The following is a 12,610-nucleotide window of genomic DNA, read 5'->3' as shown; positions in this document are numbered from 1 at the left end:
TTAGAGAATCACAATTTAGACACTTTCACAATTAGCGATGTATTAGAGAATCACAATTGAGACACTTTCACTATTCGCGATGTATTAGAGAAGCATAATTTAGAGAACTTTTACCATTTGCGATGTATTAGAGAGGCACAGTTTAGACACTTTCACCATTCGCGATGTATTAGAGAAGCACCATTTAGACACTTTCACCATTCGCGATGTATTAGAGAATCATAATTTATACACTTTTACCATTCGCGATGTATTAGAGAGGCACAGTTTAGACACTTTACTTTTCGCGATATATTGGAGAAGCAGTTTGTAAAGACACTTTAACGTTCGCGATGTACTAGATACGCACAGTTGGGCGGTTTACTCTTTCCGATGTAGTTGAGCGGCATAATTTGGACACATTACCTTCGGTAATGTCATGATGACAACATTCCATAGAGATAATGTCTTGAAGGCTTTGCATTTAAACCTCTTCCTCAGCCTCTACATTTACTTTATGAATTGGGAATATTTTGTATGTATCACTACAATAATTGGGACTATTTTCTTTCTATCACCAAACTAATGGTACCAATCAGCTAATGAATCATATTTCTGTCCCAAAGAAGCTCTGTCACAGTTTAACCAGTTTTTACCTGGAGGCTCTCCACTCATATACGTTACTTGTGTTAACAGAAAAGTCTGAAACAAAAAGAAAATGTTTATTGAACTTTTGACTCCTGCATCGGATGACAGAGCAGTCACGTGTGATTCAAATGATTCCTGAGAGGCCACTTGAATTAAATATTCCAGTCCATTGGTTAAAATGCAACAGGTTACATGCTCATTTTGTTACGTTTTTATGGGACACTGGATTGGCAGTCAATGATTATCTCATCGCTGCTGGTGCAGAGGCGTGCATGGTGCAATGGATAAAAAGATTTTGATTACAACTGACAATCTGTATTTTAATTTGAATTAAGGGCATTTTGAATGTAATGATTTTACGGAACATCAGATTTTACTGTCATATTGGATGTGCAATGCTCAGCAAACGGCGAGAATCGATAATAACTAACTGTATCATACCTAATCGATAATACCTAACTGCATCATACACCATGATAATTTTGCAAGGACAGCCATTGACTTTGGGGATTTTTTTGTTTCTTTGTGTATAAGGAGCCAAGAGGGCAATGCTGTATGCATTTGAAATTGGCGTTACGCCTTTGGTTTGGTTACTTCTTCGCACATGTTTTCTTTTTCGCTGATGGATTTTGTTGCTAGATTAGATAATTAATTTCCAGCATACTTGCAATCTTGTTTGACCATACTATTAATATGCAGTAATGATAGTAATGTTATGTGCATAGGACTAACTTGTAGGTTCTGGTCTTCATGTATTTCCCATCAACTCTTACTCGAACGATATAGTATTACCCTTATATATTAATCATTCGGAATGTCGTGTAAAATCATTCGGAAATGTTAAGGACAGAGACAGCTCGTGCGTGTCGTGTAAAATCATTCGGAACATACTTTTTCTTTGATAAAAAGTAAAACCAATCTCAAACATTTTGATTTTAATAACAAAATAAAAGAATACGTTTATGCAGAATAATTATTATTATTTAAAACACAAATATATAATTTAAAATGCACTTTTATTTCTCACAGATGTTTTAAGTAACGACCGACCCTTGCGTGCAATAAACGAAGGGATGCGTCCATTCGACTTCCTCACTGTTTTAGCCTTAGTAGAAAGCAATGCATGTGCTACACTGATAAATGCATTTACCAATGCATTAGAAGAAAGCAATGCATGTGTTACAATGTTACAATGTTAATGCATTTACCAAAGTCTTATTAGAAAGCAATGCACTTGCTACAATGTTAAATGCATTGTGAAAAGTACCTAAGATTTATTTGAATCATCAAGGCAAAGAGGTGGGGAGGAAAGGGAGGAAATGGGCAAATTACAAATTTGCCCCTTTTCTCCCTTTCCGACCTGTACAAATTATTGATTAAGGCCTGTTCCAAAACCTATATAAATAACGGATAATGGCTTGTTTCCAAACCTATATAAATGATTGACTTTTTTTGCACTTTATAATTTTATTATGCATTTATCCTTACCTAAATCGTATCCAGCATTATTACATATTGCATCGCTTGCAGAGAGTGAGAGAGAGACATTGTATTGTTTCACATTTTATTTATTTATTTGCATTTGTTAGAATCGTATTTGAACTTTTTCAGAGTAGTCTGTGATGATTAGTTTCTGAATAATATGATGTTTTTAACTATGGCTAACCAACCACTCCAAAATCCTTTTCTGGCATTAGGTTCAAGCCTTATCGCTAATTACTGGAGTACAAGGATGTATATACAGTACTCTAATTATTGTACTTTGTTGAAAGAAAACAGCGTACGTTTATCTTAAAACATCCCCGGCCCATCCCGTAAATCGCATTGCAATCTCCTCCAAAGACGATCACGTGTCACGTTGGGAGTCATATTTGCGCCAAGGTCTGGAGCAACGACCACGTTTTGTTGTCAACTTCCCAGACGAAAGTATTCCAATTAGAGAATGATCGTTCAAAGTATATATAGCAAGCTACAGAGTACGTTCTACAGCAGGCGATGGCATGCACCTGACCTTTCGAAATATCGGTTGACATGCATCTTCTTCTAGATAACGAGAAGAAATCAGCTTTGTGCCAGATATCTCCAAAGTCGTCTTCCTCGAAGACCATCAGTGCTGAACACATATTTGCCCTCATGAGCTGCTTCCTCTTTTGGTAGGTCATTTGTACATATTCGACTATTTGCGCACGGCGTCGTGGTGTACGAAGGAGAATGCGTCTGAGAGACAACAGCTGTCAAAGATAACTTTGAATACTGTATGGAGGATATGCCGACTAGCCAAACGACTACCATATCACTACCATTCTGCAGTCCAGACGTTCATGACCAAAGATGCACCAGGATAGAGGTTTCTCTTTACACGTACCGGACTCGCGTGAATCTGTCAACATGCACCTTTGAAGAAGTTGTACCAGATGCCCTCGATATGGGTTTTCAGCCTAACAAGGGGATTATCGCGGTCCAGACACCATACAAGTAGTTGGAGAAACTAAGCAGATAGTCGACCTCTGCCTTGTCCTAGTAGACAGGCCCTGGCTTCACAAAACCGCCATGAACGCTTGGAGCATCCGGAATTTGAACAGTGTCACCAGGTTGTTGGGGTGCAAAACACAGAAGGGCGGAAAAATTTGCTGAGACATAACCCACCTAGACATTCTTGAATAGGCGCAGGAGATCTACGAGCATGCGTCCGACCAGATACTCGAAGCTAGACCGCAATATCAATGCTTTTCCGGTACTGGAATGCCATTACTTCGCGAATGGCAAGGAAGACAGTATATTTGGTAGCGGCATTGTGATCAGCAGATTCCGCTTGGAGCATTACGAATGGAAGGTACATGACAGTGGGAAGGACGGTTATACACAGAAACAGCTAGGTTTACAAGAGGGCTAGAGGATGTTATATGCGAGAGCATGAATATGTTTCAGAAGGAGGTGTAGAAGTTTGGTTTCCCGATGTTTGGGATGCTTCGCACGGCAAAGTCCTTTATGGGCTAAGTAGGGCAAGCCTGCGAGGGCATTCCACGACCAGATAACACAGAATTTATCGTGAAATACATTATTCGTATTCAAAATATTAAGGGTCGAACGCCTCGCAATGTTGTAAAAACAGAGTTTAGCATCCCAGGGAGCGAGAAAGGAGTTGCAGGAGCTGGATTACCCATGCATCTGTTGCAGCCCAAAAAACAATCGTGTGCAAGATAGTCTTGGATACGTCAGAAGGAGAGTACCTCAGTTTTAGGTTCGGTGATTGTCCTTTTACTGAGCCCCACGCGCGATTATCTTTCTGTAGCCTCGGGGCCCGCTCCTTGCAGTTTCAGGTTGCAAGAAAACACAGGAAAAGCATGAAATAAATGGGGATAGAATGAACAACACAAACAAAGGAAAATGCCATCAGGTCGCCATTTAAAAAAAAAGTTTAAAAAATGGCCATGTACAGACGTATTCTTCATTTTCTTGTTCCGAAGGAAGTTCAAAGAAGATCTCTTTGGCAACTAGAATTAAATAAATCTTCAGCAGGCACTCCGCCCAGCATTTTCTCAGAGTTATGACCAAGAAGCATTCGGCCCTTTTTCATAACCCTCAGGTCTTTGACACAACCTTCCATACCAAGATAGGCCTACCATCCAGTGCACGTGATGTTCACTGCTAGACCTATGTAAGCATACCCCCAGTTTGTTTGCAACTCCTTGCTTGTGTTGTTAGGAGGAAGTGCCTCCTCTTCCGTGATTATGCTTGAAGTTTTCCATCTTTTCCTCCAGCGTTCCTTGAATTCTGGATTTGCAATCTATTCCATCTCGCTCTTCTTTCTCGTTTTCTGCTTGGGCCATCTCTACTCGCTCTCGAGTCTGCGGCACCAAGCTCAACGTCTTTGTCTGCTCCAACATCCGCTTCCTCGAGTCTTTTGAAGAAGTCGACCTGCTTTAGATTATACCGAAAGCCGATGTGAGAGCTGGAGGGGCGACCACTAAACAGCATCGTGAGAGACTGCAGTGAGAAACAGAGGGGGGGGGGGGCTATTGATGGGGATCGCTGGGGATGATTCAGCTATATAGGCGACAAGCGCTAAGGAATGAGGAGAGATTGCAGGGAGGACAGCCGCTCTTGGAGATAGCCTTAGACCGGTCCTTGGATAAACTGGGACCATATTCTGCTCTGGCACTGGGCGTCATATTTTGTAGAGGCAAGTGTTTCGAATGCAAAACAATTTTAATGTCTCCTGTGCAGAAATTATCATTGGAGATCCTGTATTTTTTGTACTTGGCCTAGTAGTAGAGTGTGTTCAGGCAACATACTAGTGTATTAAGGGAACTTCATTATGTTCCTGATGCTTCCTTTATTCCTCCTATTACTAATGCTGGTAGATGCCCAGAAACATAGGTATTCCTAGGACGAGGACGTATAATTATGCCGCTAATCGTCGTCCACATCGTTCCGAATCTTTTTCTCCGATTGCTCTCCATGGCAACTGACCGGATTGTAATATAATCTCGTTGCGAAAATCTCCCCGGCCGCCCTTATTTGCTTGCAGTGGTATCCAAAACAGTGGTTGCCCTAACCAAAAGTATTCTACTGTAGAAAGGTCCCGGATGGCCCTAGCTTCTTTGGGTGTGTTTGGGAATGGGGTTATGGCCAAGCCAGATAGATTAAAAGTATTTGTTTTTACATTTTCCTAGCTGATATGAGGCCATCGCCGTTGGGGTGGGTTAACAATTGTTTAAAACTGACCTTTCATCTCCTTTTATTTCACATTACACCCACTGAATAAGCATTTAGTTATACAAGTTGCAACATATGTACATGTCCTGTCTAGTCAATGTACCTGTTGACATCCGAGTTTCATATGGAGAAGAAGACGTCCTAATGATATGCCTCGTGACCACCGGAAATGTGACGCAGTAATCAGCAAATATCCGTTTCTCCGTTATACACTTTTGAGTTATGTCCCTTTTGATTCAGCGAGAAGAAGTTATGGAACAATCTGATTTGTTGTTGTTGTTGTGGGGTTTAACGCCATTTTTCAGCACACGATAGGCTATACATGGCGGCCAGTATTAATGGTGGAGGAAGAACCCGGGAAAACCCCAGAAAGAACCACCGACCCACGAGAAGCTACTGGCAAGCTTTCTCACATACCAACATTTGCCGAATCCGAGACTCGAACCCACGCAGACAGAGATGAGATGGCAGTGATTCGTAACGGAGAGCGCTTTATGCCACTCGGCCACTCGGGGCCCCGGAACAATCTGAAAATGGAATGAGCATGCAAATCAATCGCTGAATAGCTGAGTAACTTCAGAGACCTTATATTGGAATTTAATATGAACCGTTAAGTAACTTCAAAAGCTTTGTACTGGAATTTAATATGAATTGATGAGTAACTTCAGAGGCCTTGTATTGGAATTTAATATGAATCGCTGATAACTTCAAAGGCCTTGTATTGGAATTTAAGATGAATCGCTGATAACTTCAAAAGTCTTGTATTGGAATTTAAGATGAATCGCTGATAACTTCAAAGGCCTTGTATTGGAATTTAAGATGAATCGCTGATAACTTCAGAGGCCTTGTATTGGAATTTAAGATGAATCGTGGATAACTTCAAAGGCCTTGTATTGGAATTTAAGATGAATCGCTGATAACTTCAAAGGCCTTGTATTGGAATGTAATATGAATTGGGACCTCCATATGTTTATGTTTTGTTTCTTCAAATAAATACATAAAAATTTAAACCACACAACACTGAGTTGGAGACATATATTGACGTATCACATACTAATTACAAAGTATTTACAAGACATTTAAAATGCATACATATTTACCTGTAACCCATAGTTACACAAATGCGTGTTGATATCAGTAATGCTGTTAATTCAGCATCCACGTTTCGATAGACACTTAAGTGAATACACAATGAAGGGTGGACCGACCGTCTCCATTTCAGTTAAGAATTGTCGACCAATCAACTGAAGCGGTCCGTAACTAAAAGTGATTACGGTCGTTTCAAATATGGAGTCCCTGTCAACTTATAAGCGATATTTTTATGCTGCAAAGTGAAACAGAAATAACTGACTGGCTTAGCAGCGACAGATCACATGCCTCTGTATTACGATATATTATTTGCAACCATGTATAGACACATTAGCATCCCCTCGCCTAATTAATGGAATATTTACATTGTCCGTTACAGTTCAGCCATTTTATTTATTTACCTTCTTGAGGATGGACTTTTGATATATATTAATTTTCAATTATTGTCTTTGACAATTGAACGGATTTTTAAAATATGTTTTAATAAATTCATATTTTGCTAATATAATATACGTATAAACTATATATACATTATTTACATTATATATCAGTTATACTGTTGATCAGATATAATCCAATTATAATCCAATTACTTAGAATTAGACACAAGTTTTATTTCCCTCAAGAAAAGGAAATCGTCTCCTTCGATGTCCTCATATACCCTCGAGGTCTGGGATAAAACCCTCCAGTAAAGGTGACCTTATGTCATCTTGGCCTTCACTGAGTATATATATATATATATATATATATATATATATATATATATATATATATATATATATATATATATATATATATATATATATATATATATATATATATATATATATATATATATATATATATATATAATGTTGCAAGATTCCAATATCTTCACATGTCTAACATTTACCCGCTTTATACATATATGCAACATACAGTTCTGTTCAACTATGCATATTGCTTTTTTAATCCGTTAATGTATTATCAGTTGTTCCTCGGTTCATCTGTGTGTTCCTATAGAATACTGCATTCTAATGAAATATTCTTGGCACTTGTAACACAGTTCCTATAGAATACGGCATTCTTATGGAATATTCTTGGCACTTGTAACACACACAGTTCCTATAGAATAATGCATTCTAATGGAATATTCTTGGCACTTGTAACACAGTTCCTATAGGATACTGCATTCTAATGAAATATTCTTGGCACTTTTAACACAGTTCAAAATGCTATGAAGAGTTATCTCAACGCTCTTAAAAAAGAACTTGAGTCAATTGCGAATCACACAGTAGCATAGTTACTAGCAGTTGATTCTATTTCGCTAGATGCAAGGATTTACCCCCCTCCCCTGTTATTCACACGAGCATTATATATATATATATATATATATATATATATATATATATATATATATATATATATATATATATATATATATATATATATATATATATATATCTGTGTGTGTGTGTGATTTTTAATTGCTTCATAACTCTCTGAATCAAAGTTAATAAATTTCAGTAGTTTCATGTGTTTTATTTTTTTTTATTTGTGACCTTTTTGGGTTGAGCTAATACTAACAGCGGAGCTTATTTTCGTTCTTTTGATGTGATTACTGTTGAACTGAGCTCCAACTAACCCTGTCCTAGAAAATTCCACACAAAAAAATGTCTGTGTCCGTAGAACCTACTGCTCTGATTATTTCAGATAGAGTGAGGTTTAAGATAAAGATAGCCGACTAGAATTGAGTGTGTTGCAGCCTTAGCAGGAAACGAAACAATACCATGCAATTTTCGACTAAAATAATAGTAACATTATCGTATATGTATCGTTAGTAATAGTACATATAACGTCAATAATTGTGCATATAACGTTAGAAATAATATTCATCAATAATGGTACATGCACCGTCATTAATAGTACATGTAACGTCACTAGTAATGCATATAACGTTACAAATAATCATCAATAATGGTACATGTATTGTCAGTAATATTATATATATAACGTCAATAGTTGTGCATATAATGTTAATAATACATTCATCATCAATAATGGTACATGCATCATCACCAATAGTATATATTACGTTTATAGTAATGATTTAACGTTACTAATAATAATACATCCATCATCAATACTGATACATGCATCGTCAGAACGTCAGTAATAATACATGTAACGTCAATAGTAATGGTGTAACTTTAATAATAATAATACGTCCTTCAACAATAATGGTACATGCATCGTCAGTAATACTACACCCATCGTAAATTAATAGGACATATGACGTCGATATTAGTAACTGCAGCGTCAGAAGTTGTATTTGACGGTAAAGCCTTCAAGAAAGTTGGTTGTTAAATCGGCCGTCATCGCAACTTGAATGGCATGGCGTAATCATTTTGGTCAATGATAGAACTCTCTTTCAGCTCAGTATCCGTCATAATTTGGATGGCTTTTAACGTAGCCTATTTGATGATTGATACGAATTTTGAAACTTTTTAGGAACGTAAGTCTCATTGTTCTCTAGCTTTGATTGCCCGATTTTACGATTCTAATAACAAATGACAATTCCGCAAACCCTACCTACTAAAGGTCAGCTGCTTAATGGTCGAGATTCAAATGGGTCCCTAGCCGGTATTATATCGGGCAGCATTTCACGTCAAACTAAGCGTGTCCAAGAGAGCATCTGCTACCCAGGGTAAAACGCCTGGACAATTTGCTCTGTATATTGTGTATAAATTCCCAGGTTAATAACTTTTTTTTTTCAATCTGATTTGAGTTTATTTGTCACCATCAAGCAAACATAATAAGTTGATAATATTTTAAAAGGGCAGTGTGACAGAGTATGTCATGGATAAGCGTGGTTACCTTTATTGCTGGCAAATCGTTGATTGCCAAAGTTGGGCGCATTCCAACAAAACGTGGAGTCTTCCATTGCCTTGGTTTCATATTTGTGGAAAATAAATTTTGGCGTTGTAGCATCACTGGGTATATCAAATTTTTTCTAAATAGTCTATTTCTTTAAATGGTCCATATTTTATTTTGAAACAGATCAAACATAACTAATTTCACTGTTGCTAGACAATACTATACTCTCAATTTGTGATCTTTTTTATATATAGTCCTATAATATGCAGTAGGGAACACAATTGAAAGCAAAAAGCTTTTATTCGATTATACAGATATTTTCAACAGTGGAAAGAATAAATGAATATATAAGAAATTTAAAATCGTTTCCTTATTTTTTTCGTAGGAGATTATGTGACGAAGAAGATGAACTCAGTGAAGTTGAGCCAGATGCTGTACCAACCGAAGTCCGGGATTGGTTAGCCTTGACCTTCACGCGCTCCATGAGCAACATCAAGCGAAGAGGGGATGATAAACCACGATTCCGCAGTGTGGCCAACGCAATAAGAGCGGGAATTATGGTTGATAGGTACGCAATTACGCAGGTCATTAGATATCAAAATTGTGCCACGTGTTGAATGCTATTTCACCTTTTCTGCTACCTTTAGCAGTCAAGGATTGCAATAAATTTCCTGTTTATATATCATCAGTTTGACATAACATGATTAAACATTCTTGATTTTATTTATAGCAACTTTGACAGCCATTGCTATCAAACATGCTGTTGATAAAATTGATTAGCTTTTAAAAAAAACAAAAAAAAAATGCTTTCATAAAACAAGCGAATCGCAAGGTTTGTTTGCAGCTTTTTGCGTTATACCTTGGATAAATGTATTATACACGACTTACAGTTTGAAATAAACTATTGTATGGCTTAAATCTAAAACAAAACTGACCCCAAATATTTCTTTATACAAAATTTTACAGAGATGCACAATTTTGATTTGAGTGCGTACTTGAGTAGAGAAGATTTTTAAAAGCGGGACTTGAATAATTCGGCTTGAACAGTCTCATTGTATAGGGTTTGAGTACTTACAGGTTGAAATGCAACATAATTTTACTTTTTTTGTACAAATGTATATCTCATGTAAATTGCTAACAAAGCTTTGCATTGTTTTGGCTTCTGTCGCGCGTTCAAATGCGTTACAAAGGTATACAAAGGGAGGTAATTCATATTGTTTGAGAATTTATAGCACAATGTAATAGTTACTTTGCCTATTTGACGTGATTTTTCACATTCTGACATACGGTATGTACGACCTGGTATTAAGAGCAAGTAAATATTAAATCTAGATAAAACAATATATATATATATATATATATATATATATATATATATATATATATATATATATATATATATATATATATATATATATATATATATATATATATATATATATATATATATATATATATATATATATAATACACATTATACTTAATACTATTAATAATCATAATTAATAATAGTTAATCTTCATAGTTTTACAATTCCCTGGTATAAGTTTTCTGTATATACATTGTTAGTATATAAAGACGCATTGGAAATGAACTTGCATCGACGACAGCAATTCTAAAAGAAATCCAGACGGACTTTTAAGAACATAAACAGATGTGTAATAGACATTTTATATAAAATTAACATATTTCACCTGTCCATATTTCAGGATATACAGGAGGTTGTCAAGTTCAACAGGTCTGAATGTCCCCCCACAATTATTTATGCTCCTAAAGGTTAGTTGAATACTCCACTATCGTATATTTTTTCTTCCTGAAAAACAAATCTAAATTCAATAATTATGTCATTAAGTCTCCACTAATATTCGACCATTAACCCTTATTTGACCCTATCAATATGAATAATTTTAACGAATTGAGTATATGACATGTTTTCATCCTCCGGACACAACACTGTGAGTATGTCACATTTTATCATCCATCGGACAGAACACTGAGTCTATCATGAGTATTCATCCACCGGATACAAAAATGTGAGTATATCACATAATTTCAAACACCGGACACAAAACCGAGTATATTACTTGTTTTCATATACCGGACACAAACTGTGAGTATATCACATATTTTCATCTACCGGACACGGCTCTAAGTATTTTCACTCAGGTATTTTCATCCACCTGACACAACACTGTGAGTATAGCACATGTTTTTATCTATCGGACATAACACTGTGAGTATAACACATATTTCATCTATCGGACACAATACCGTGAGCATATCACATATTTTCATCCATCTGACAAAACACTGTGAGTATAACACACATCTTCATGCATAGGACATAACACTGTGAGTATATCATGTGTTTTCATTAAAACGCTTCTGTAGGGAAAGCAAAACTCGCATGTAATATTAGCTATATGGTATTTTGACAAGGTGTACGAGAGGGTAAGTCATACCAAATGATGCATTTCCTTAGGCGAACAAACCCATTGAGCCTATTTTGGTTTCGTAATGTACTGGTCAATTATAGCACTTATCTATTTTCTAGAATGTTATCTTCCTTTTAATTACAATGAATGTAGGTGGTTGGGGGTGGGGGTGGTTTTTGCACTAATGCGTGATCAGAGACATGTGCATGAGATTGTAACATGTGATGATAAATGTATAAACACTTCTGGAACCCGATTGAAAAGAAAATTATTAAAGGTTTGTGTCAGAGAAAAACGAGCAAAAACCACAAATCGATCGTCACGGTCATCATTTCAACAGAATTTTATGCCCATTGTTTTCGTATGCAAACGGTTCATTTTTCGTGACGCAATGTGTTTTCAGTACAGACACACCGGTCATCCGGGTAACGTACCTACTCTGCTTTCGTCGCTGGATATGTTTATGTCTCGGAAATATTGCCTTGGTTTTACACTATGTTCTTAACCGCTCCGGTGGCCTAGTGGTTAGAGCGTCCGCCTCGGATGCGGGAGGTCGTAGGTTCGATCCCCGGCCGAGTCGTACCAAAGACTAGTTAGTTAGTGTTAATGTTTGGACTGTTCGACCTCGTGTCTGGATAATGTGACTGGGTGGGACATCATGATACATGTCTGCGGCATGATGCCCCAGTGCTTGACATCACTATAAACTGACACACGATATGACTGAAAAATTGTTAAAGCTACGTTAAAAATCTAAATCACACACACACGCTGTTCTTTGCTCAGTAGCAGAATTGTTTCTCCTTCTTGGACATTATTTTCATTATCTGTGTTGCAACACACATGTACCTGCAGATGTCAGGAGTAATGTGCGTGCAGATGTC

General features: G+C 36.9%; 1 protein-coding gene across 7 annotated transcripts in view; it reads left to right on the top strand.

Moving 5' to 3' along the window:
• Positions 1–12,610, top strand: part of LOC149790198 (dual specificity calcium/calmodulin-dependent 3',5'-cyclic nucleotide phosphodiesterase 1A-like) — a 558,379-nt gene that overhangs the window by 510,328 nt on the left and 35,441 nt on the right. For all 7 annotated transcript variants that reach the window (XM_089972190.1, XM_089972192.1, XM_089972191.1 and 4 more), the window contains 2 exons: positions 9,677–9,859; positions 11,001–11,067. In XM_089972190.1, the coding sequence (XP_089828316.1) occupies positions 9,677–9,859; positions 11,001–11,067 (250 nt within the window). The remainder of the gene's footprint in view (positions 1–9,676; positions 9,860–11,000; positions 11,068–12,610) is intronic.

The sequence above is a fragment of the Sinohyriopsis cumingii genome, chromosome 10, assembly GCF_028554795.1.
Source record: "Sinohyriopsis cumingii isolate HCF-2022 chromosome 10, ASM2855479v2, whole genome shotgun sequence".
NCBI classification, from domain to species: Eukaryota; Metazoa; Mollusca; class Bivalvia; order Unionida; family Unionidae; genus Sinohyriopsis; species Sinohyriopsis cumingii.
Note: the sequence above shows the minus strand (reverse complement) of the source record. Positions and strands in the feature narration are given on the sequence as shown.